At 49.2% G+C, this 26,954-nt stretch overlaps 1 protein-coding gene across 2 annotated transcripts in view; it reads left to right on the top strand.

Annotated features, from left to right (window-relative positions):
• Positions 1–26,948, top strand: part of Lzts1 (leucine zipper tumor suppressor 1) — a 50,130-nt gene extending 23,182 nt beyond the window's left edge. The window contains exons 2-4 of one of the 2 annotated variants that reach the window (XM_013355062.2): positions 19,230–19,595; positions 21,487–22,284; positions 25,248–26,948. In XM_013355062.2, coding sequence (XP_013210516.1) covers positions 19,251–19,595; positions 21,487–22,284; positions 25,248–25,892 — 1,788 coding nt within the window. In that variant the 5' untranslated portion in view covers positions 19,230–19,250 and the 3' untranslated portion in view covers positions 25,893–26,948. Of the gene's footprint in view, positions 1–19,111; positions 19,596–21,486; positions 22,285–25,247 lie in introns of both variants that reach the window. The other variant, XM_005370886.2, reaches the window with a different exon arrangement.
• Positions 26,949–26,954: the final 6 nt, after the last annotated feature.

The raw sequence follows: 26,954 nt of genomic DNA, 5'->3' as shown, positions 1-26,954 counted from the left end.
TGTGTGTGTGTGTGTGTGTGTAGATGCTTCTCATGTTGCTGGTTTTAGAAACACCAGGCGTGGTGACAGCACTCAGAGGCAGAGGCAGGTGAATCTCTATGAGTTCAAGATCTGCCTGCTCTACATAGTGAATTCTAGGTCACTGCTCTATATAGTGCCAGCCAGGGCCAAAGAGTGAGAGCCCCACCCCAAAAAATCAGTACATTGATTATCATTTCTTTTAAAGGCTTCTTTACATTTTTTTTTAAAAAAATTTAGGCCCTGGTGTTATGACACATGACTTTAATCCCAGTACTCAGAAGGCAGAGTCAGGCAGATCTCTATGAGTGCAGACTAGGGTGGCCTAGATAGTGAGTGTGAGTTCTAGTACAGCTAGAAATACATAGTGAGGTCCTGGCTCTAAAACCTTTCAAAATTTATTATTGTTTTAGTTAGTATACAAGAATATGGTCTGCTTGTTTTTCTGTGACACTTTTTTTGTTTTGTTTTGTTTTGGTTTTTGAGACAGGGTTTCTCTATGTAGCTTTGGAACCTGTCCTGGAACTTGCTCTGTAGTCCAGGCTGGCCTTGAATTCACAGAGATCCATCTGCCTCTGCCTCTGCCTCTGCCTCCTGAGTGCTGGGATTAAAGGTGTGCGCCACCACTGTCTAACCTGACATTTTCAAATGCATATATCATAGCACCTGTTCATATCTTCCACCTTCTTCCTTACTGTCCCTCCCATCCCCTGCTTTTCTCTCCAAATAATCCCCTTCTACTTCAATGTCTTGCATATGTATGTATATCATAGTTTAATATCATATATGTCATGTATATATATTTAAATCTAGATTCCTCATAGAAGAGAAAATGTGTTTGTTTTTCACGTAATGTGATGATTTTCAATTCCATCAGCTTTCCTTTAAATGTCATTTCGTTCTCTTTACAGCTGAGTGAAAATCCATTGTATATATATACCACATTTTCTTTATCCACTTATCTAGTGGACATGCAGTCTGGTCCCATGACCTGGCTATTGTGAATGCTGAAGCAATAAGCATGAATGTGCACGTCTTTCTGTAGTTGTGTTGCCTTAGAGTCTTTCTGAGTGGTGTACTTGATGTGTTTGTTTTTTTTTTTTAATTTTCAAAAGTTATTTTTGTTGTGTTGTGATTTGTTTTTGAGACAGGATCTTGCTCTATCTCAGATTGGCTTTGAACTCACAATGCTCCTGCCTCAGCCTCCTGAGTACTAACTACAAGCATGCACCAGCACTCCTGGCTGTGTCATTTCTTGATAACAGCAAAGCCTTAGGTATCTCTTCTCTTGGTCTTTGGAGGTGTTTGCAGTGAGGAGTAGGTAGGTGGCTCTACCTGTCTGTGTATATGCTGCCTGTGTAGACTTCTGTTACCATTAGAATATATATGTTCCGGTCCCCGGAAGCTACCTTCCTTTTTGCAGTCTCTAGGATTACTTCTACAATGGCTTCAACGCCACACCTTCTTGTTCTGGTCACAGTTCACCCAGCATTGTGACACACACACAAAGAAATCCATCAGTTTCCAGCAGCAGGGTCCTGTGATGCTGCACTCACACTCAGCTTACACCTCCGCTTTGGCCTTGCACTATCACCTTTCCTGGTCCTCTGGGCCACTTTATCTTCATCACAACCAGCTCTTTCTCCGGCTATTTGTCCGCACCCAACCAGCTCCTTCCATCTTTCACCTGTTTTCCTGCTCCTCTCCTCAACCTAGCGCTCCAGTCTTCCTTTCACTCAGAGGAACCCCTTTCTCCCTTCCCTCCCACTCCTTAGACTCCTCCCACCTACTCAGGTTCTCTTCCACTCCTCTGCCCCACCCTTTGATGGCTCCAGGGAGGCTTCTGCGTGAGACAGAAGGATGGGATGGTGTATCCCTTCATGTACTTCTTATCCCTCCTGCCCCAGTTTCATGAATCACTCATCGTCTCCCTACAATGTTCTGTGTTGCCTACAAACAGGCTCAAGATCATATCTTGAGAGGCAGCTCTGTGGAAACATACATGCAGCTGCTGAATCTTTCTATTTTCTAAATTACCTTCCCTCAGCAGGCTACCTGATGAGGGCCCAAGGAGCAGGTCAGCAGATCTTTGTTGACTTAATTTCATTTCATTTTCTGCAAATCCCAGCTTCCTGCTTGTGTCGGCCCACCCTCCAGTTCCAGTGACTCTCTGAGTTTATCACTACTTAGGATTGCAGCCTTATGCTCCGGGAATCCCAAGATGCCAGGCAAATTAGGACAGCAGAGTGCTCAATCCATACTAGATCCTTCTCCTGAAACACAGCTTGGCATCCACACAAGCCCATGACTACACCTACACCCGTAGAGGTTGTGTCAGTCAGGGAATCCACAGCAGGAAGGTCTCACACAAGTCTAGAGACACCTTCCACAGCCACAGCCTGACCGGAGGGTAGCCTAGGGTACTACCAAGGTCTGTGTGTCTACTGCCTCCTGTGATAGTCAGCTTCATTGTCAGCCTCATGCGGCCATCACCCAGGAGATGGCAAGGCACACCTTTTCGTGTGTCTGTGAGGAGATTTCCAGAAGGAAGAAGACACACCTTGCATGGGAATAGTACCACCCTCTGGGCTGGCTATGGGGAGAAAGTCAGCCAAACACTGGCATTACCCTTTCTGTGTTTCCTGGCATAAATGTTTTCTTTGTCATGATGGACTGAGCTCACTAAACTGAGAGGCAGAATAAATTCATCTTTCTTCCAAGGAGCTTTGTCAACTGTTGTCTCAGCAGCATGAAAACAACCAGGAAACTCCCTCCCTCCGTCCCTTCCTCCCTCCTTGCCTTCCTTCTTTCCTTTTTATGAAAACATTGTAGGGGGCTGGAGAGATGGCTCAGAGGTTAAGGACCCTGACTGTTCTTCCAGGGGTCCTGAGTTCAATTCCCAGCAACCACATGGTAGCTCACAACCATCTGTAATGAGATCTGGTGCCCTCTTCTGACCTGCAGTCATACATGGAAGCAGTACACTGTATTGTATACATAATAAATAAAATCTTAAAAATATTTAAAAAACATTGTAAACTAGGCATGGGGGTGCATACCTTTAATCCAAGTGCTCAGGAAGCAGAGGCAGGTGGACTCTCTGTGAGTTCAAGGCCAGCCAGGTCTATAAAGCAAGTTCCAGGGCAACTGGGCTGTTATACAGAGAAACCCTGGCTCATGGAATCTATTTCTTAACACTCAATCCTGAGCCAGGAACTGTGCTAGATGTTAGGAGTAGAGCATTGGATAAAAGTGCTTGCTATCTTCCAGAGGAGACGGGAGGAAAGAGAAGCCTCTCTGGTCTGTGATCCATGGCTGCTCTTATAAGAAGGAATACAGAAAGCTCGACATGCTGGTGCATGCCTCATCATTCCAGGATCCAGGAGGCTGAGGTCGGAGGATTAGGGGAGAAAGGTTAGTTGGGGCTATACATCAAAGTCTTATCTCAGATTATAAAAGAGGAAAAAGGGAGCAGAGAAAGGGTTTGTGCCTTCCAAATACACAGTCATCTTCCCTGTGCCGTCTGAACAACCCCAGTAGGCACAGGAAGAATGTAGAGAAACCCGGAAGGCTCATGGAAGCGAAAGAAAGGTTTACAGAGAATTCACAGGGAATAGAGTAGGAAGAAAGAGGAAAGGCAGCGACACCATAGGACACAGGGTCTTGAACTGTGGACTGCAAAGCTGTAGGAGGATATATAATTGCATGCAAGGGACAGTGGTCAAAACGATTGTCAACAATAAAGGATATGTGAAAACATAGTTACAAATGACCCCAGATGTCCAGTTCATCCTGGTAGTAGCTATGGCTCCTTATACTGTGGTTCAAAGGCAGGTGGCATAATGAATATAGCTGGGATAATGGGGATGAGCTGGGAAGGAAGAGTGGTCTTGTATGGGGGCTTGAAGCGAAACGACCCTGCCATTTTCTCATCTAACTTCTCAGTAAAGGAGTACTCTGTCCTGCTCCCTGCTGTAGTGACAGGGTCCTGGTGGCGACCACACATTTGGAATGCTACAACAATGCAGTGTTCTCCCAGGACACATCTGTTGCCCTTCAGAAGTTGCTATGATACAGGTTCTAGAAGGTGGAAGTCAGTAGTGCCTGCCCTACTGGTTACATCGAGCCAGACTCAGCCCTGTTCTTGGCTTGGCTGCCTTATGAAGAGGCTGTGTCCAGGAAAAGTGAGCATTGGCCTCAAGAAACCCTGTGTCGAATGCTGTGAGTAATGCCTGCACAGGGTCATCGTAGGTCATGATGTAAGGACCAGGCATGAGAGCACATGAACAACCGATGCGTTGGCTGTGGCACCTAACTTCCAGACTGCCTCCTGAGTTCTTGTAGTGGACAGAACGTTAAATGTAGGGCTGAGGATGCGGCTCAGTTGCTAGAGTGCTTGCTTCGCATGCGCCAAGTCCTGGATTTAATATCCAGTATTGTATAACCCAGGAGTAGTGGCATATAATTCTATAATTCCAGCACTCAGGAGGTAGGAGCAAGAGTATCAGAAATTCAAGGTCATTCTCAGCTATATAGAAAGATCAAGGACAATCTGTGATACATAATCCCTGTCTATTAGAAAAATGGTGACGCTAAAGTTCCTCTGACATCTTCACGCGTGTTTGGCCCTTATTGGAAGGAACATGGCTGACCTATGACCTACATGGTAAGGTGACTGTGCATCCCAGCTTTTGTTTGTTGTCCTGATGGAGTTAATTATTCAGGTGAAATATAATTAAAGACACATCCAACTCAAATTCGCATACTTACCTAGTTTCCTGAGGAAAGGAAGACAAGATGCCTACTCCCAAGGGGCTGCTCAGACCATGACCCACAAAGAGATAGAGGTGCAAAGAGAACACCTGAACAATGGGTCTCCAGTGTCAGTGGGCATCAGAGATCTCAGCTCTGAGCATCCTGACAGCAGCCTCTGTCACCCTCTGGACCTGGTGCACTGGCCGGTCTACCCTCTCCAGCCCCCAGACAATGGAGGTGTGTGAGCTGGGATTTAATTTCACACCGGACAGGCTGTGCTCTCTTCAGACACAGCCAAGCCAGGCAGTGGTGAGGGAAAGGGACCTCTCCACCTTCGCTGCACCTGCCTGGGAAGGTCATTCCCGCAGAAAGATGAGCATGCGGAAAGTCACTGAGATGCCGTGATGGCATGTGGCATCATCACTGGGGCTGGAAGTGCACAGAGGTCCTGGGGAATAAGCAGGGTGAGTTCTAGAAGAAGGGTGAGGGCAGAGAGCAAGACAGAGGTGGCATTCCCTCAGGTACATCAGATGGTGCAGAGAGAGGTTTTTAACTCAAGTCAAATAGAGACACCAGGCTATAACGCAGTCAGGTACACACGCGGGTTAATGTCACCTGCCTCGAGGACGCATCCAAACCCTAACAAGGCCCAGGGCTGGAGTCTGAGCTGAGCTCTCTGCCAGGGCTTCGCAGTGCTTCCTACATTTTGTAGTCCACCGGTTATCTCTCTTGTGTTCCCACTCCAGAACACCCAGCCACTTCCACCTGGCACAACACAACATAAACACACACACATGGCAAGCATACCACACAAATGTCATACCCACCTCACCACATATCCCCAACACTCATGCACATACAATACACACACACACACACACACACACACACACACACACACACACACCATAGCAGGTATGAAGAAGGAGCCAGCATAGTGTAGTGATGAAAGAGCGGCAAAGCAGGGAGAAACGGAACCTTTTAAGGCAGCTCTCATTGCTACTTATTTCATTTCCCCCATGCTTCTCCCACGCCTGCCCACCGTAGGAGTTTCCCTTCCTCCCCGTTTAAGGCAGAGCCCTCCTCAGGATCTTGTAAGTGGCAAAGAGATTTCTACCTTTTCTGTTTCATCTCTTGTTACAAGTTTCAAGTCTCTACCTGACCCTCACCAGCCCTGAGGACTGCTGATGACATTGGAAGTCTCAGGTTGCTGGGGTGCAGTCTGGGCACATGATCTCATCTTGAGTCTGATCCGAATATTTTTTAAACGGTACCTTTCTTTGTAGAATGCTGTTCCTACCCAACCCTTTCTTTCAACGTTAAAGACAGACACAAGCAGGAAGCAGGCTTATGGTGCTGACTACACTGCTACCTTCCTGATGGCCCAGGAGTCACAGGCCTTGCCGTGGCTTCTTAGTGTGGCACGCTGAAATGCTTCAAAGTCCTTCCAGAGCTGGTGATATAGCTCAGCGGGTGGAGCGCTTGTCTAGATGGCTGGACGTCCTGGATTCCATTCCTAGCACCACATAAAGGAGGTGCGATGGGGAGAACCTATAATCCCAGCACACGGGGTTTAAAAGCAGGAGGATCAGACACTGAAGGCCATCCTCAGCTGTCTAGTGAGTTAAAGCTAGAAGTTTAAGGCCGGTGTGAGCCACATGAGACTTTTTCTTTCTTGCTTTCTCTCTCTCTTTCTTTCCTTGGGAGACACAATCTCACTTTTGTAAACTTGGCTGCCTGGAACTTTCTATGTACCCATCTGCCTCTCCTCTCCAGGGCTGTGTGTGCAGCCACACCCAGAAAGACCCTATCTTAGAAAAAAGAAAATCCCAATCTCAGAAAAACAAACAAACAAAATTATTTCTCCCTCTGTCATTTCATTTGAGACCTGGGGCCAATTCTTTCTGTGTCTGCCAACTCCCACAGCCTCTTAGCCCTGTCTGCCAATGGGGCTCAGGCCCAGGTTGGGAAGGGGTTGCCTCTGTGATGGCACAGGAGGGACCCCAACAACGTCTGTATTTGAGGGTTGCCATTAGAAAGGAGTGCTTGTCTCTGGTGTTGGGGATGGAATGGGATGAGTAGGTCAGTAGAGACGATCTCCTTGTGAACTTGAAAACAATGACTGGAAAGTCAGGATTTTGAGGAGAACCACAGAAGCGCTCCTCAGAGTCATTAACCTCCAGGATTCAGGGAGCTTGAGACATATCCAGCCTAGGTGGAGACCTGGGGACATCTGATTGGCCAAATGCTGACCAAATGCCAGCTCTAGTGCCCAGAGCCAGGAATGTCATGGTGCTAACCACATGTCAATACCCCTTCCCCCAAACACACTGTTGTTCCATCACTAATTTTTCAGATTCTTACCAACCCTGAACTTTGCCTCAAAGTCATTTGTGTCTGTCCACATAAGGTAGGGAAGCATCCAGCCAGTTGTCAAACCCTTCTTGTTCTTACACATTCTGTTCTCTAAGATCAGAATTTCTGTTCTTTGGCCCATCTGTCCAACTGTCTGTCCCATGTCGATACTGCCCAGCCTGCCAGGCACTGGCACCTGAGCACTGACAGCCAGGCACGTGAAGGAGAATGCTTTTGGCTTGCCTTTGTAGAGCCGTTACACTGGTGGCAATGGGGTGAATTTGCCTGAGCTTTGCATGCAATAGGGCTTTATGTTTGAAATGGGGAGGTTGGGATTGCAATCATATTCCCGAGGAGAGACGTCAATCAGCTGCCACTGAGACACAAGCTGCCCACCGGTATGGAGGAAGGCTCAGCTGGCAGTGGAATGCTGCCGACCTGCACAAAAGGCTGCCAGGCAGAATGGCTTTGGTTCCTCCAGAGCCGTGAGAAGCAGAATTGCTTCTGATTATGCGCTGGGGTGACTCAGCCTGCCAGTGATTACCCTTTCACTTTCTGCCTTGTCTCTGTATCCAAGCACAATTGAGAGCTGTGTGGGCCCTTGCTCTCAACCCACCAACAGCCGGCTCCCCATTTGCTCCTCAGCACCCTCAGCCTTGCCTCTCACCTCCCACGCTCCCCACTCCTTCCTCCTCCATTCTCGCCTCTTTCTTCATTCATTTATTCACTCGGGAAGTATGCCTTGAGCTCTGCACATGGAACCCTCCAGGCCTCTGAAGCTTGCAAATCGGGCTCACCCCTTTCCTAGCCTTGCTCCCTGTCCCCTGCCCACCCCAACCCAAGCAAATGAGAGAGGGGTCAAGGACAAGGAGCTGAAACATTGGGAGGAATTCTGGGTAGGAAAACCTGAATCAGGCAGAGCAAAGTAGGTGGAGGGTGGGTCATCAAAATGTGCTCAATTAGCCTTGGGCACATGCCTCTTCACCCCTGAAAGACCTTTTTCAGTGAGGTGCCTAGAGGCCTGTCGACCAATACGGTACAGCTGGCAGATGCTTCAGATTACTGCCGTGGGTCTGCAAGACTGAGCAACCTTCCTACTGGAGGCAGAAGCACTTCTAGAAGATGCTGTGAATTCATCCCTAGTAGCAACAGGGAAATGCATAGTTTCTGAAGAGTCTGTGCCTGTGTGTGTGCTGGTGCACGTATGTGGGGGGGGGGGGTACATGCTTGTAGAGTCCGACGGCTGATACTGCCTGTCTTTCTTTATTGATGTCTACTTATTTTATTGGCAAAGGGTTTCTCAGTGAAGCTGGAGCCGGCTAGTCTAGTTAGGCTGCTGATTCCTGACTCCATGCTGGGTTTACAGGTGACGGCATGTTTTTATGCAGCTCCTAGAGACCAAACTCTGGTCCCCACACTCAAACAGCAAATGCCTTATCCATTGAGCTATTTCCTCAGTGCCGGGCGGGACTCACTATTCTGACTGCAAGACATATGAGCGTGGAGTTCTTGCATCTTTCCACACTCCCTCCCAATTTCAGAAGGTCTGGTTGGCAGTTACTGTATTGGTTTCCATTCCCATTGTTGTGGCAAAGTTCCTTGGCAAAAGAAACTCTGGGAAGGGAGAAAGGGCTTATTTTGGCTCCCAGCTGGAGGGTTCAGTGAGGCCTGATGAAGCAATCCACGTTCTTTCTAGCTCCTTACGGGATGGGGCCACTAGGTTGCATATCCGGGGTGGGAAAGAGGGAGAAGGTGGCTCCCTGAGCTGTGTGTGAAGGGCAAACCATGGCAGGCGCCGCATGAGACAGCCGTTGCATTGCATCTGCAGACAGCCGGAGAGACGGACAGCATTGTGCTTAGCTCACTTTTTCCTTCTCACACCGTCAGGGGTCCTAGCCCAGGAAACTAATGCCCACTTAACCCAGGCCAGAACTTTCAGACACATGCCCCCGGGGCCTTTGTCCTAAAGCCTGTAAATTCAGTTTCTGCCATCATGTCTGCCAGTGCTTTCCTTCCTTAATGTTGGTCAACTTATAGCTTATACGGTTTCCTTCGTTGGTGGTGACGGCTGGAGTTGCTATCAGCTGTGGTTATCTGAGATACAAGGGAATGGAGATCCTGACTGATAATGATTCGTATACCGGATGGGAGCGAGTCTGTCTATCTGTGGTCCTTTGTTGAGCGCAGGTGAGGTATGTGGTAATGTGGGCCTGATGAGTGGAACAGAATGGTTTCTTCCTGTGTGCTGCTGTTCCCTGTCAGCCAGGAACCACAGTGAGCAGAGTCCAGAAAGTGAAATGAAGGCTGCAGAGGTGGGATGAGGTTCCCTGACGTCCAGACTAGCATCCATCCATCGTGTGGCTCCTCACAGAGAACGCTGGTCCTTCACACTCTGAAGCACAGGGCAAGAAATGGTGACCTGGCTAGATAGCCTGTTCTGCTAGAGTGTCTGAGAGATAGGCAGACAACTGCAGTCTGAATATCACCTCCTTCACATACTCATGAAAAAGCGTTTCTATACTAGGCCAGGGGGGCCCCTGTCTCTAAGCAACCTGGCAAACTCGAGTGTCTTAGCCTTTGAGCTAAACCTGTGTTGTTGTTTAAAACCTGTGTACCTGGTATTGCTCTTGGATCCTTGGAAACAGAAACCCAGGCTTACATTTCTCTGTCCTGGATGAAGACGCTGAACAGGACTACTCTGGAGTGGTACAGGGTAAATTTGTCAGAGACCAGCTTTGACAAAAATACCGCTTTCCATGGGGATCAGAAAAACAGTAAAGAGGATGAAGACACAAGTGAAAATAATAAGACAGAAACATAGCGTAGTACTGGGAGGGAGTTCCAGTGGATACTCGCATCCCATGTTTAATTTTCCATACACTTTTATACCCCAGTACAAAAGGAGGAAGAAGGCAAAAGGCTGCTCTACCATGATACAAAGGACAACTCAAGCTGTTGAGCAACCTCAAACTCTGTCCTTCAGACAAAGTAGAAATAGTCTCACATTTTTGGGCCTCCACATAAATTCACTTCTTTTGGGGGTGGTCAGTTGATTCAAACATCGACTTAGAGCAGGAAGATGAGCTATGAGCCCAACTAGGCAGATTTCATCTTCCTTTATAGAGGGAACGGCTTCAAATAGATTCTAGTTCTTCAGGAGAACCTTGCTGTCCATGGTGCTTGCCCATAATCTGCCCCAAGCAACTGTGTTTATGGATGACCTAAGAGAGCTCAGTGTAGGAAAAGTAAGGATGTGGTTCCAGCAGCTAAATTCAGAAATGTTTCTTAGAGAAATGGGAGGCTTGGGGCATAGCTTTGACCCTACCCAGAAGCTACCAGCCATACCTGGAGACAGGACTCACAAAAACAGTCACACAGCTCTCCCCTCCCACATACACACTTGTGTCATGAAATACACCCAAGCTCACACAATCATGCTCTCATTCTAAACTCTTATTTTCTCACGCATACACACTTGCCCACATACTCTCATGGTCATGTCTGCACTAATTCACATTTGCATGGGCACTTATGTACAGAATGCATTTATACACACAGTCGCACACGGTGTTATCCACAATCACACACTTTCTCACACACTCGTGTTCCCATTTGTGCATAGACTCATGGTCACATACTTCTATATGTTCTCATACACTTTACGTTCTAATAGGCACAAACACATACGCCCATCCGCATATCACCAATGGAGAGCAGTCAGTGCTACTCTTGCTGGTCCCATCAATAAATGGAACCAAGCTGGCCTTGTCTCATTAGTGTCTAAAAAGTATGTTGTCGACCTGGAAGTTGAGGTACATAGACTGGTATAGCCCCTTCCCACCGAGCCTCTACATCATGAAGTAGCCTCTATATCATGAAAGATTTAGGCATAGGATGTCCAATTAGGCTCCTATGTTACAGAAGCTCTCAGGGACATGCTATTTGTCTCATCTGACTGATGCAGCCTTGCAGAAATTCTTCTGATTGAAGATTCTTTACCCTCAGGGCTCTGCCCACCCTCTCCAGTGATAGTCTCTGACTCTGCCCTGCCATAAAGTGATAGACCCTGCCCTTGCCTTCTTGTGACTGGGCAAGTGTGATTTGAGCTTTGAGTGTCATCTTCCTGCCCTTCCTCTTGGCTAAACAGGGGCTCAGGTGTCAGCTGGCCTGGAGGGATTCACCTAAAGACTGGAGGTTTTACAACCTAGATAGCTTTCAAGACCTCAATAGAAGAAATTTAGCAAAACTCTCATGGGTGTGCCAAAGTTGTCATATATAGGAGAGTTTCCTCAACACAATGACTTGGTTTGAGCAGAAAGCATTTACAATGTGAAAAACAGCTCCCTAGAGAGAGTACCCAGGCATTAGGCAATGCTAGCCAGCTCCTTGTCCCCCTGTGACCTGAAGGAACCTCAAGTACAGGAGGTGAAGTTAAGCAGCATAGCATTTGTATAAGGACCATATAGCATGAATATAGAATATGTTAAAATGCTTTATGATCCAAAAATGTTTCTGTCAAATTCATGGGGCTGGCTTCCCTTGGGGAGAGAGCTTGGGGTAAGGGTTTGGGAAAAATGCAGGATGGGGTGTTCAGCTCTGCCATGTTTTATGTCCGTGATCAACATGTCAGCATTTAATAATTGTCAGTACTTCACGGGATGCTTGAGCTGTTCTTTTTTTTAATTATAAGACTCATTTGCTGTGAATTAATTTCCTGTGAATGTGTGTTTTCCGTGTGTGTGTGTGTGTGTGTGTGTGTGTGTGTGAACTTTGAGTACCCGTGGTGCTCTAGGGGGTCAGACGAAGGTATTGGATCCTTCAGAACTGGAATCACAGGCCACTACGAGCCACAATGTGGGTTCTGGGAACTGAATCAGGTCCTCCACAGGAGCAGAACGAGCTCCTAGGATTAGGATAAGTTGTTAGGATTTCAGATGTAAAAACCTGTGTTAATGTAAGAACAAAATACAAGAATGCAGGTAGCAGAGCAGATTGCCAGGCGCCAGAGCAGCCAAGTTGACACAGTATCCTGACCCAGTCTAAATACCTGGGAGTCCTATCCACTTTTTATTTCCTTGAGACAGGGCCTTGCTGTGTAGCCCAGGCTGGCTGTGTAGCCCAGGCTGGTCCCTGGTTAATTATTCTCTTGGCTCAGTCTCCTGAGGAGTACACCGCCATGTCTGGCCTGCACATCCCTTTGGAAGTCATTCTTAAACTCGCCCACATCTTGGGATCCAGAGCAGCAGAGCCTGAAGTTGTGAGGGAACTGAGGTCATGCCGCTCATTTTCTACGCTTTTCCACCCTGTCCTTGCTCCCATTTCCCATCTTTCCAGTCTCCAGAGGGAAACAGCAAAGTCCAGTCCATAAGCCAAGGCTATACTTTCTCCCCAGAGTTCATGTTTGAGTGTGTATTCATGTTTTTGAACTAGGCCAATCAAAGGTCAGGCACTGTGGACAAGGAACCCACAGAAGTACTAACCAAGAGGTTTAGGGTGCATCTTTCTGATGAAGGAGATAGTAATCTATTTATTTAATTTTTTTTTTATTTTTTTATACCAACACCAGTTCCCCCTTCCTCCTTTTCTCCCTCCCCCCCCCCTTCTACTCCCTCCACTCTTTAGAAGAGGTAAGGCCTCCCTTGGAGAGTCAACAAAGTCTGGAATACTAACTTGAGGCAGGACCAAGCCCCTCCTCCCTGTATCAAGGCTGAGCAAGGTATCCCACCAAAGAGAATGGGCTCTAATAAGCCAGTTCATGCACCCGGTCCCACTCCCAGGCTGTCCTCCCACCAACCCTGGCAACAGATCAAGCCACATAACTGTCACCCACATAACTGTCACCCACATTCAGAGAGTCTGTTTGGTTCCATGCAGGATTCCCCAGCTTTCAGTCCAGAGTCCTAAATTTCTAAGAAGTCTTAAAAACACAACAGTGAACCAAATTCAGGCTCATGTTGTGGTTGGAAACTGAGCCCGGGAAGACTGAAGGCTGGGCACTAATGAAGGTGCTGAGCTGTCTACTGTGGTCTCTGAAGGCTGGGCACTCATGAAGGTGCTGAGCTGTCTACTGTGGTCTCTGAAGGCTGGGCACTCATGAAGGTGCTGAGCTGTCTACTGTGGTCTCTGAAGGCTGGGCACTCATGAAGGTGTTGAACTGTCTACTGTGGTCTCTATCTGCTTTCTACCAAGTTTGGATCAATTCAGAAACATAGGACTTCACATGCGGGGGCTGTGTGGGGACCCTGTAAGGGGAGTGCAGCACAGGGTACTTCTCACAGGAACAGCATCTGTGACAGCTGTTCCTGAAAACAGTAAGGGGTCTGTGGCATTGCTCTGAATGCCAGACCAGAAGCTGGTTTTCCTATCTACCTTACCTCCTCCAGCCAAGACCACTAGTAAAACAAGGAGTTATAGAGCAAAAGAAGGCAGTGGGAGGGGACAGGGACAGCCAAGGGGGCAGCTAGGCTGCTCCTCCTGAGCTTGTGACTTCGCTGGGTGGGAAGAGAATTGGGATAAGAATGCATGGATACCCAGAACCTTTCCCCTAGGCCTAAAGCCTATGCACCTTATGGACTAGGGCCAGCTACCTTGCCCCATGGGAAGAAAGAGCATAGGTTTGGAATTCAGACAAACCCCTTTTGATGCTATGCCTCTCCTACTTTTTTTTGAGGGGATAAAGAAGAACGTTATTGTCACATCTGCTTCAGCCCTGATTTCCATTGGAGATGACAGTGTAGAACAGGAGTGGAGGCGGAGTGGCAGAGGCATCCTCCTCTTCCCACCTAAGGGTCAAAATCGAGGGCTTTGGTTATCTAGCCCATTTCCTGTACTGGTGCAGTGAGAGTCCCAGCTCAATGCAGGCTGGACTTGGAGGAGGAGTGAATACTGGCCTTGCTGTGGAGCATGGATGGGGTGGGGGTCCTGAATTTCCCCGGTAGGGATTCTGAGAGCCTGAGGCTACTTCGGGTTCCTGTCCTCTCTGGAGTTCCTCAGACATGACATCTGCTGCTAATTCAGACTCAGCTGTGACGTTTCTAAGAGCGTGTGCAGCCTAGGCTACCTTACCACCCTCATAGTGCGCCCCCCACCCCGCACGAATGTCTTAAGAGTTATATGGCTTCCCTTGGTCAATGGAAACTCGTTTCCCAGACGTGCGAAGGTGCCCTTAGAGGAGAGAGCCCTCAAGTCTGACCGGGGGGGGGGGGGGGGCTAGAATAAGACCGGATTACAGCCACGCCTGCCTGCTGGAATGCTCTCTAATTGATGGTGGGGGACGTCTGGACACTTAAGGAGTCTTCAGCTTGGTTGTAAGTGGATCCCCGGGAAACCTTGACTTTCACAGCTCCCTGGATGTTAAGACCTGAGGATGTGTGGACCAGAGGCGTCTGTCCTTTGTGGACCCCTTTTTTTACTCCTAATGCTCTTCGTTTTCTCCCAAGTCTGCGCTCCCAGCATGAAACTTGTGCACAGCAAGCATCCGGGCTGCTGCTCAGGGCACCTGGAACCTTCCTGGTATTTGTTCTTAAAGGAAATGAAGGTGTGGCTGGAGGCTCTGGTCCTTGTTTTTTCCTCTAGGTTTTCTCTCAACCTTATTGACCACTGGCGCAGGAGCTAAACATCTCTGAGTCTACATCCCAACAGCATGTGATAGCGTGGATCTGTGTTTATCTGGCAGAAAGTGACATGCAGATGTAAGGTCAAGGGCCCTGTTGCTCCACATTACAGTAGCTCTCTGAGCTGCTGACTAGTCCTCCTCAGTTTTGTTCTGGGAGCCACAGATACAAAGTATTTGTTGCCACTGAAGTCAAATTCTGGTGGACAAATGTGCAATAAACTACATTTTAAAGTAAACATACTGTAGGCTAACAGAATTATTAGATGGAAAGACCACAGTGGAGGAGCTGAACTTGTCTAGGGTAACAGGAGATGAGTTGAGAATAAAGGGTGAAATGTATGGAGCCTTAAGAAGGTCGGTAGGCCAGCAGCAGGTGGGCATGTCCTAAGTGGACAAAGCCTCTTGCGCTCAGTGCACAGAGAGAAGCCGTATGGCTGCGGCTGTGGCTGTGGATGTCGGTGAAGGTCGCAGGATGTGGAGCGGAGTCTTACGTTTTACTGTGAGAACGATGGGAAGCCTGGAAGGGTTTGCACTGTAGACACTCAGGGTTTGTGATTGTATAATGAACAAAAGGGGAAAGGCATTGGCCATCTCACCTCTGATTCAAGAGCCAGCAGAGAGGAGATGGCAGGCACAACAGAGCCCTAAGCACATTTGGTTAGTATGTGTATCACTTACCTTCCTCATTGTTGCACTACAGTGCCTGACAGAAGCAACTTACAGGAGAGAGGAAGGCTGCCTTCACCTCAGAGTTCGAGAGGGTCACAGCCTAGCGAGGTAGGAAAAGCATGGTGGCCAGATGGGCTCTTCACAGTTTTTGTTTTTGTTTGTGTGTGTGTGTGTGCACGCATGTGCTGTGTATATGTTCACATGTATATAGGCACACAAGTATGTAGGTGCACACATGTATCCATATGTACATGGAGGCCAGAAGTTAATGGCAAGCATCCTTCTTGTCCACACTCTCTACCTCCCTATTTTGAAACAAGGTCTCTAATTTGAACTTGGGCTTATTAATCCTAGCCAGTTGGCTCTGAGGATCCTCCTGGGCACTAGAATTGCAGGTGGGTCACCATGCTGGGCTCTGGGAATCTGAATTCCAGGCCTCCCTCTTGCATGGCAAGCATTTTATCCGTGAAGTCACATTGGCAGCCCTGCCACTCAGGTCTTGTAGATCAGGAAGCAGAGAACTCTGGGTGAAACTAGAACTGGCTATAGCCCTTTTTCTTTACTCATATGGCCCTATCTCTGCCTGTTAGATCTTCCACAACTTCCCAAACAGTGCCACCGACTGGGGACCAAGTATTCAAACACATATGCTTGTGGGAACCCATTTGCATTCAGACTTGAGACACACATGACCATACTGTAGATACATTTCATCTGTCATGGCTTTTGAAGGCACCATGCTGTCATAGGCTTCTGTTTATCCTAGACACATCTGTAGGGGCGCATTGCCTGTGCCGAGCATCCCACTACGCTCCATAAGCAGGCTTCAGTCTTCCTGCCGGTCCTACTTAAGAGTGGACATTTCAGTCAGGCTTGGTGGTTCAGCTGCGATCTCAGCACTTGGGAGAGTAAGGCCGGAGGATCAACGTGAGCTTGAGGACAGTCTGGGCTGTCTCGTTTCAAACCAGCCAGAGCTACATAGGAAGACCCTAAAAACAATAAATATTTCTGCTTTGTAATAAAAAAAATCGGAGAAGTTGATTTTCATATTGAAATCTTTCTCAGTCAAAGCCAGGGGTCTGGCCTTACAACACAGCATTGTATAATCCTCATGTGCAAGAAAGAAGGGGCCACCTGCCCAGGGGGTGTGATGGGAACAGCACGATGGCTCACTGGGTAGAGGCACTTGCCAGCAAAGCCTGAGGTCTTGAGTTTGATCCCAAGAGTTCACACGAACCCAGTTTTAAGTGGCGCAATGTGCAGAATGCAGGAGAGCCTCCCGACCAGAAGTCCTCCTGTCCGTGGACAGCCTCTGCCTCTGTCTTCCTTCCTGCCTCCTGAGCCTGCTCTCGGAACCCATCCTCAGGCTTGTCTTTGATTGCAGCTCCTCTGTCATCTCTTTCTGCACACTAACATCTTTGTCCTGTAAATCGGCAGCTGCAGTGCCTTCCCTCACTGCCTGCCACCCTCTCCATCAAGCTCAGGTACCCAACCGTTTCCACAAGCAGCCTTCACAAACTTAAACCAAACCCCTGCTCTTCAGCTCAGCTCCCCTGTGGTGGCTCAGCTTGTGGTCTTTGTTAATTCAGTGAGTGACAAATCCCTACTTCTGACTGCTCCATAAAAGAACATTAGCATTTTAGAAAATTAATTCTTGAAGTTATTTATTTGCCCTTTTTATTTCTCTCTATATTTCTTCTTTCTGGACACACACACACACACACACACACACACACACACACAGTCACATACATGCTAGAGATGGATAGAATCTAGGTCCTTATGCATGCTAGGTAACTGCCCTACTGTTAATAGGATTTTAAAGAAAAGCTTGGGCTTTGGCAGCACCAATAGGCTAGGTTCTGCAGTATACCAATTAAAGGAACCAGCACTAATGAAAAATCAGAGAAGGGAGATTTAGCTCATGTGGACGTGCTGGGAGGAGGACCGATGAGGAGCGGCTCTCCTTCTCTTAGTCCATCTTCAGAGTCACTGGTCTGAGGCTTGACCTGAGGACTAGGGGCATGCATAACTAAGCAGTACCAGTCAATGTGTGGTCCCGTCCATCCTAGACTCAGTCTCTCCTGCAGGATGCTCCCACAAGTTGTCAGAACTGGGTAAAATCTGGGAAGCAGCACCCCCTCTGGCTGTCAGGAGAGCTGCAGATCCTGCCCCCAAGATTCCTTGGGAAACTTTAATTTTTGGGGATCATTTATTTTAATCTCTCTCTAGAATATCATCTCTGTTGCCAGGGCAGGCCCATTACCAATAAGCTACATCCCCCGCCCTCCATCCTCCCCAGACCCCACCCCCAGCCCTTCTTGCCTCTCTTTCTCTCACTCTATCACATCCTTTTTGCAAACCCTATCAGAGCAGCCTTGAATGTACAACGAAAAGCTCCCAGCCACTCTGGCCCAATTGAGTCAATTACTCAAACAGCTGAGCTCCCCCCACCCCCCGCAGCATCCCCTTTATTGGGCTGTCACAGTGGCCTTCCATAGCACAGGACATGATGCTGTCCCTTGTTTACATTCCTCCTTTCTGTCTCAGTAAGCGTCCTGCTCCCTGGACCTACCTGCGGGCTCTCCCTTGCCAACCCGGTGGCTTTCCAGTCAGGATGGTGTCCCGGCTGATCCCAAGAAGCACCCTCTGCCTCAAGCTCTCAGGCCCTTTGTCCTTACAGTTCCTTAGAAATTTGTCCTTCCCAGATCCCCATGGCCTGTTTCTCAGTTTCTTAAGATCTCTTCTATTGCAACTACAACAACGTCGCTGTTCCTATGACAGAAGGCCAAAAGCAGAATAATTTATAAAATAGATAGGCTGGCCCACAGTTCTGAAGTTCAAGAAGTTCAAGAAGGGTTGGGCTTTCATATCTGATCAAGTCTTTCTTGCTGTGGAGAAGGGTGGTCTTTAGCCCCACCCCTGGGGGCATTGTACAGGGCAGCCCATTTCCAGATAGAACAACTATTCAACTGTGTCTCTTCCCTGCTCCTCCTCCTCTTCCTCCCTGTTCCCTTCCTCTTGTCTAAGAAGACAGGTTCTTACTATGATGAAGCCTAGGCTTTCTCTGTCTTTAATTTAATATGCAGCCCAGGCTAGCCTTAAATTCTCCATTCACCTGCCTCTGCCCTCCAAACTGCGATTATAGGTGCTTGCAGTCACACCTGGATTTACTTCCTCTTACAGGGCCACTAATGCCATCACTAGACACCTTGCATCATGATCTCATCTAATCCTAGCGAATTCAAATCACATTCCCAAATACCATGTGACGTATGACACTGGAGATTGAGTTTCTACAATATAAGTACTAAGGGATTCATCTAAACCTTAGTACTCCCTGGGCATCCAGAACTCTGTCATTGTCCCCCTGCCCACACCCCAATACACACATAAACATCCTGATTTCTCTTTAGCATAGTACTCGAAGCGGGTCCTGTAGATTAGGTTTGGGCTATCTCTCTGTATAGAGCCCCTGCTCAAGCTCAGTGTTCAGCTTCCACTGGGAGCCCAGTGCAGAGAAAGATGCCTCCCTCTGGCCTCCTCATGTCATCAGAATGATAGAGATGCTCACAGAAGTGCAACTAGCACTGACTGACACCCTCATCTACTACCCAGGTACCATGGTTAAAATAACTCTCCTGAAATCATCATAACAATGCTGTGTCCGGATCTATGACCTCCTCCGTCTTTTTCCAGGTCCATGGCTTGTCCAGGCTCTGAGAGGGTTTTGCTCTGACCACAGTCCCGTCCCCTGGCTGAGACAGGACTACATTTTGCTGCTACAGTGTCTTCAGGTCCCTGTTCTGCCCTGCAGGCCCTTAGCCACGCAGTCGCCATGGGCAGTGTCAGCAGCCTCATCTCCGGCCACAGCTTCCACAGCAAGCATTGCCGTGCCTCACAGTACAAGCTGCGCAAATCCTCCCACCTCAAGAAGCTCAACCGGTACTCAGATGGGCTGCTGAGATTTGGCTTCTCCCAAGACTCGGGACGCGGCAAGTCCAGCTCCAAAATGGGGAAAAGTGAAGACTTTTTCTACATCAAGGTCAGCCAGAAGGCCCGAGGCTCCCACCGCCCAGACTACACAGCCCTATCCAGTGGGGACATGGGGGGACAGGCTGGGGTAGATTTTGATCCAGCCACCCCACCTAAACGCATGCCTTTCTCCAATCAGCTGGAAATGGTAAGTGAGGTTCTCTGACAAAGGTGTTGCGGGGGGGGGGGGGGTTGGAAGAGGATGAGAAGTAGGAGGGATGAGTACCCCATCTAAGCATTTAAGCCTTCAAGAGGCCAGAGCAGCAATGGTGAGACTATTTGGCCTCACTGCAGAAATCAAAAGTCTATTCCTAACCCAGAAATCTTAGTTTTCCCTGCAGCAAAGGGCAGAGGGGAATCCAACCCTGCCTGGGCTCTGCTGGGACAAAACCTGGATGAGGATACTCACTCGTATCCCTGCCCTACCCGTGCTTGGCTTCCTGGTCCCCTTGGTTGGAGAAGCGCTCTGGGATTTGTGAATGAGTAGGGATTCCCACAAAGAGCCCTAAGTGTTTAGAAACCTCGCCTGCAACAGCTCAGGCTTCCATAGCCTCACTAGTGCACACTGGGAGCAAGCCAGCTTGTTTCAGTTCCCATGCCCACTCTGCAGCACTCTGACTAAAACACAGGTTAAATACCCCTTCTCTGAAGTGCCTGTGAACAGGAGTACCAGAAGTTTCAGGGTTGTTTCTTCAAGTCTATAAAATATTTTCATGAAGATATCTAAGCCAACCGTCATTTGTTTCATATATGCCTAACACACAAAAGTGGAAGATGATTAGATAATATTATTAAATAATTTATACACAAGACAAAATTTCCAAGTGTGCAGACTTCTTCCGCTCTCAGCGTCTTGTCTGGACTCAAAGCTTTGCGGATTCTGGAGCATTTCAGGTCTGAGATTTTAGGACCAGGAATTCTCAACCTAGATTGAGAAAGATGCCTGTGTTTGCTCAGAGCTTTCTGAACAAATGCCTCGTGAAAGGCAAAGCCTTCCACTGAGGGACACTGCAAGCTTCAGAAAGGATTGTTATTCCAAATGATCTTCCTGGACTCTAAGTAGTGATTGACAGTGTCATGCTAGGCCCATTGGAAGAGGCGGAGGGGAAGGAGGTGCTGAGCTCTTACAGCCTGCAGTCCTAACTGAACCACACCCCAGTCCCCATCTAACATCTCCAGCGGGCTGGGACCAGGTGGCAGTGATTGCTAGCACAATGCCTAGGCCACAACTGAAGACATTCTTAGGAACAGAGGTAGTGTTTGTTTGTTTGTTTGTTTGAGACAGGGTCTCATTATGTGGCCCTGGCTACCCAGAACTCACTATAGAACAGGGTGGATTGGAACTCACAGAGATCTGCCTGCCTCTGCCTCTCAAGTTAAAGGACGAAGGTGTATGACATCATACCTGGTCTTAGAGTACTTTCTTCTTATTATTTTTAAAGATTTGCATTTATTTATTTGTTTGCTTGTTTATTTATTTATTTATTTTATATGAGCCTTTGCCTACATGTTATGTATGTGTACCATGTGTGTGCCTGGTGCCCACAGAGGCCACCCAGAAGCGTGTGTCGGATCCCCTGGAACTGGAGTTAAAAAACAGTTGTGAGCCACCTCTGTGTGTGGGGAATCAAATCTAGGTCCTCAGGAAGAGCCACCTGTGCTCTTAGCTGCTGCCTCCAGCTCCCTCCCTCAGAGGGTTTCTTAGGCATTGTGCATTGAGGTGGGTGAGGCAGCCGAGCAGCTGGGGGCTTTGCCAGCAAGCCTGACGACCTGACTTCCACTTGCTGCAAGGGGACAACTGACCCCTGTAAGTTGTCCTCTGACCTCCACATGCATGCTGTGGCATGTGTGCACATACTCACATGCATGCAAGAGAAGTGTTCTCTGCTCAGCTGGCCCAGAGCTAATGACAAGGTGGGTTCACTTGGGGTCTGAGCTCAGGGGGACTCACAAGGATGGCGTATGTGCACCCGAAGTGAGAAAAGGTGAGGTTAATGTGGGGCGGACACTCAAGTTTGTGTGATCCTTTGTTTCCCCAGAGCTCAGACAAGGGGCCAACGAGGCCCACTGCCTTCAAGCCTGTGCTGCCACGGTCTGGAGCCATCCTGCACTCCTCACCTGAGAGTGCCAGTCACCAGCTTCACCCCATGCCTCCAGATAAGCCCAAGGAGCAGGAGCTGAAGCCAGGCCTGTGCTCAGGGGCACTGTCCGACTCGGGCCGGAACTCCATGTCTAGCCTTCCCACACATAGTACCACGAGCAGCTACCAGCTGGATCCTCTGGTCACCCCCGTGGGGCCTACCAGCCGTTTTGGGGGTTCAGCCCACAACATCACACAGGGCATCATCCTTCAGGACAGTAATATGATGAGCCTGAAGGCTCTGTCGTTCTCTGATGGCGGCAGCAAGCTGGCTCACCCCGGCAAGGTGGACAAGGGCTCCTCGTGTGTGCGCTCACCACTTTCCACGGACGAGTGCACGATCCAGGAGCTGGAGCAGAAGCTGCTGCAGAGGGAAAGTGCCCTGCAGAAGCTCCAGCGCAGTTTCGACGAGAAGGAGTTTGTCTCGGGCCAGACCTTCGAGGAGCGACCAAGGCGTCCCAGGGACGAACTGGAGTGCCTAGAACCCAAGGGTAAGCTGAAGCCGGCCTCCCAGAAGAGCCAGCGCACGCAGCAAGTGCTCCAGCTGCAGGTGCTCCAGCTGCAGCAGGAGAAACGGCAGCTACGGCAGGAGCTCGAGAGCCTAATGAAGGAGCAGGACCTTCTGGAGACCAAGCTGAGGTCCTACGAGCGGGAGAAGACGAACTTCGCCCCTGCACTGGAGGAGACCCAGTGGGAGGTAAGACTCCACTGGTCCTGCCTGGCTTTGCTGACAGCGACCACATCTGCATTGCCGACCGAGTGCTCTGCTCGGGCCTGTGCTGCTAAGACAGCTTTATGGCTAAGGAGGGAACTCTGAAATGAACTGGCGTGGGGATGCTCTGAGTCAGTTCCACATTTCTTGCTCCTTCCGTCGTCCCCCTCATGGCTCCCAGTCATTGAATTTGCTAGCGAGTCTTTGGCGGGAAAGTCAAAACCCAGACAAGGGAGGCTCAGGCAGGCTGCCATAGGGCTGACCTGACTTCTGGGAGACTGGACGGAAGCATAGTCACACTGTTTGCTGGATATGAGGGCCCTAGAGAAGGGATGGGACTGTTTGGTGCTTGAGGGGAGGGGCCCTAATTACTGTCATGAGTGGCAGGTAATCAGCGATGGAATTGCCCCTACGTGCTGAGGAGTACCTTCAGATTCTACTTGATCAGCTGGGACTTAAACATAAGAGAAAAAGAAAGAGGACAGAAAGACACATAGTTGCACTTTGGGGGGGGGACAGTTTTGTTTGGTTTTGTCGTGTGTGTGTGTGTGTGTGTGTGTGTGTGTGTGTGTGTGTGTGTGTTGGAGCTTAAACCTAGGACCTCACATTTGCTAGGACAACGCTCCATCACTGGTCTGTTTTTTCCTTGCTTTTGGAACGAGTTCTTCAAGCCTGGCCTGGCTGTAGAGCAGGGTCCGTCCATGCATCCTGTGTGTCAGAAAGTAGCTTTTCTCCCTGAGCAGCCCTCGGGCCCAGGCAGGCAGGCGGAGGGTGTGCACATCAGCGCTGTCGCTCACTCCCGAAGTGTCTATGTGAGGAAGGACAGCAGGTGTTCTGTCTGGAGGGTTGGCGTCAGGCCTGGACGGAGTCACCCACCATCAGCGGCATAGCCCTGACTGCTGCAGCTTCCTGTCTTCGCCCTGTGAAATGACAAGTAGTCACACAGGGGGTGAAGAAAGGGACCTGTTGTGCATCTCAGAGAGAAGTAGTGAGTGTTGGCCCTTGTCACCCATCCTGATGGTCGAGACTGGAACTAAGGTGGATATTGCAATGATCTTGTTCCCACCTTGGCTAATTAGGATACTCAGCAAAACAATAAAAAAATAAGTAATAAATAGTGACAGAAATATTGCCATAAACCCACCTAATTTACAGGGAGTTTAGGAAGTGCCGTGTTCTTCTATCTAATCCTTATTATGAAGTAGGTACGTTACAGTTGTTCAGTTCATAATTAAGGAAATTGGCTCACAGATTAGTTACAATAACAAGTTGTTGGCCAAGTGACTTGGCTGACCTCTGATACATATGGGAGATCGGTCCTAGGATTTACCTGTGAAGCTGTGGACTGGAAGTTCTCATTTTTACTCTTTATTTATTTGGGTGGTGTGTATGTGCATGCTGCAGTCCAAATGTGGAAGTCAGAGGTCAGCTTTCCAAAGTTCGTTCTTTTCACCATGTGGGTCCCAGGGACAGAACTTAGCTTATTGCAGACAAATGCATTTGCCCTGGGAGCCATTTCACCATAGCATTCACACCTTTCATTGCTTATTGCCTCCATGCTAATGTGTGCCAACTTCACCTGGTGCATTCACAGCCCGTGCTCCAGTGTGACTGTCCTAACTCCCTCTATCAAACTAACATAGGCTTGGCATGTTCCTCAGCTTTTCGTCATCATAACAAAATGCACAAAACATGCAATTTGTGAAGAGGGAAGGTTTGTTTTGGCCCACAGTACTGGAGCTTTCGCTTATGATCAGTTGACAAGCAGACTTCCTTTGGTCCTGTGATGAACTAGCTAGCATGTCATGATTGGGCCATGTGGTCATGCAACTGTTGAGAACAAAGAAGGGACCAGGATCCCACAGTCCTCTTCAAGGGTCTATGACCTGAGCGTCTTCCTCTGCACCTTACTCCTAAGAGGTTCTACTACCTCTGCAGTGTTACCACGCTGGAAATCAGGCTTTAACACATGGTCTTTGGGAGGCATTCAGGGTCTGGACTTGGCCTTGTCAAGAAATTCAGGTTCTAGCTGTGTGTGGTGGCGAGGCTAAGTGTTGTCCTTTACATTGGCCAGCGTTTCACTGGGAGCAAAGGGGAGCTTTACTGGGAGAAGAAAATGGAAATACAGGAATGATGGTCTCCAGTTTAGTTCTAATAGTTCATTCTGGAGTGCCGAGCCCTGGCTTTCATTTTCCTACTCTAACTGGCTTTGGTCCCTAGGCTTCCTCTTTGGGTCGGGGCAGGTGCGTGGTGGATACCAAACCCGGAGCTTCATGCATATGAGTCATACACTTTTTTTTTTTTTTTTACTTTTCTTTCATACTTTCTTAGAGGTGGAAGGGGATATCTGAGACAGGCTTGATATGTATAGGCTGGTGTGTACCACCACTTCAAACCATACCATGACCCTAAATGAAGCTTATGATCCCCAAAGAGACAAGACCCCAGAGCCACAATGATCTGACTTCATTGTGTTCTTGGCCCAACTTTGATTGCCAGTGACAGTTGAACTGGATGGGGAAGCCAAGGAAAAGAGGCAGACCACAGATCGTCATTTGGCAGATGTGTTCTGGACACTGTGAGCCAGACTGCGTGGTTAGCCTTTGGGGTGCAGCAGGGCAAAGTGGAAAGGTCTCACCCCAGAGGTGAGTGCAGGAGCGAGGTTTCTGTGTTGTACCTGGAGCAGTGGGCAAAGGAAGGCATTGATTATGGAATTACATATAGCCTCAGGTTTGGGCACAGACTTGGATGTGGGGCCTGAACTGGAGATGAGGTAGGCTTGGAAACGCAGGCAAGAGAAGTAGATTGTCTACATGCACAAGAACTGTGTTAAAGGCCTCCCTGTCAGGAGCACCCTGGGCCCTTTAGGAGGTGGAGATGTCATCTTGTTTAGGATGCCAATCACCTCTGGCGCCGTGTCTCATCCTTTCTCTCCTCACCCTGGGCAGGTGTGCCAGAAGTCCGGCGAGATCTCCCTTCTGAAGCAGCAGCTCAAAGAGTCTCAGATGGAGGTGAACACCAAGGCCAGTGAGATCCTCAGTCTGAAGGCACAGCTGAAGGACACCCGGGGCAAGCTGGAGGGCATGGATCTGAAGACACAAGACTTGGAGAGTGCCCTGCGCACCAAGGGGCTGGAGCTGGAGGTCTGTGAGAACGAGCTGCAGCGTAAGAAGAACGAGGCAGAGCTGCTGCGGGAGAAGGTGAACATTTTGGAGCAGGAGCTGCTGGAGCTGCGGGCCCAGGCTGCCTCGCTGGGGCCTCTAGGGGTGGGGCCTACTTTCTCAGAGGACATCCCTGCTCTGCAGCGGGAGCTGGAGCGACTGCGGGCTGAGCTGAAGGAGGAGAGGCAGGGCCATGACCAGATGTCCTCCGGCTTCCAGCATGAGCGGTTGGTGTGGAAGGAAGAGAAGGAGAAAGTGATTCAGTACCAAAAGCAGCTGCAGCAGAGCTATCTGGCCATGTACCAGCGCAACCAGCGGCTAGAGAAGGCCCTGCAGCAGCTGGCCCGTGGGGATGCGGCAGGGGAGCCCTTTGAAATTGAACTGGAGGGAGCTGACATCCCCTATGAGGACATCATAGCCACTGAGATCTGAGGGGCTGCCCAGGGGATGGAGGGTTGGGGACTGGACCCCAGAAGGCAGGGAGGTCTGAGCCTGTTCAAAGAGGCATTTTGAGCCCCTCTGAGAGAAGTCACCTCTGGGGCCCAGACTCAGGAGTTCCCAGTGGTGGGGACTTAGTCTTTCCTCCCTTCTTGCCTTTTCCAACTAACTCTCCCTGCTGCTTATTAGACCTTGATTTCTGAACCCCAAGTGCTCGTGGACATGTGTTCAGGGGCTTCCTGTGCTGGTTGATGTTTCCCTCAACTTTGGTCTCATTCACAGTAGTGGTAAAGGCCCCATCAGGGATGGGGCAACTGCCATAGGCCAAGTGGCCACCCAAGGACAGAAACATCTTCCCTGTCACCCCCAAGCCCTGTCATCCCCTAGGCATATTGGGATGCCTTGAGATAGAAGCCATGCATAACCAGAAGCCTTGGACACGCTCCTCACTACAGCCTGTTCTTCTCTAAACTGCGAAGATGGAGGAGTTGTGTTGCCACACGGTTTAGCCAGCAAGCCATGGGAGGAGGGGTTGGATGGACAGTCCTGCATTCCAGAATCTTCATGGGTCTCACAGAGCTCAGAGAGAAGTGAGGGGAGAGAACCATGGCAGACAGTGGGATTCAGAGTCTAAAATGGGATTCAACCCCTCCGCCCCCAGTGGTCACTCTGTTTAAAGCCATAGATATTGGGGTGCCAGGTGCATTACCTGGAAGTGACATACAGCATAGCTTCACTCTTATTCCAGGGGAGCCTCCTGTGTGCTCCAGCCAAGGCCAAGGCAAGGCCTTCCCTGAATTGGTCCAGCCGCCAATATGGAACCCCCTCCCCCCCCGAATATCAGGTTCTTGCTTGGGTCCAGAGTAGCTCATCCACTTAGATAGTATGCATGGGAGTGAGGCGCTAGCCTCCCTTGCCTACAGCATCTTCAGAGCTGTTATAACTATATAGATTGGGCGGGGTCACACGTGCCGCCTGGGTTGCAGTCTAGGCAGGCAGAGGGAGGAACAACGAACATACACAGAGCCGTCTCCCTCCACTGGAGCCCCATGCCGT

Source organism: Microtus ochrogaster, unplaced genomic scaffold, assembly GCF_000317375.1.
Source record: "Microtus ochrogaster isolate Prairie Vole_2 unplaced genomic scaffold, MicOch1.0 UNK89, whole genome shotgun sequence".
NCBI classification, from domain to species: domain Eukaryota; kingdom Metazoa; phylum Chordata; class Mammalia; order Rodentia; family Cricetidae; genus Microtus; species Microtus ochrogaster.
The sequence above is the reverse complement of the archived record's forward strand: the minus strand, read 5'-3'. Positions and strand labels throughout refer to the sequence as shown.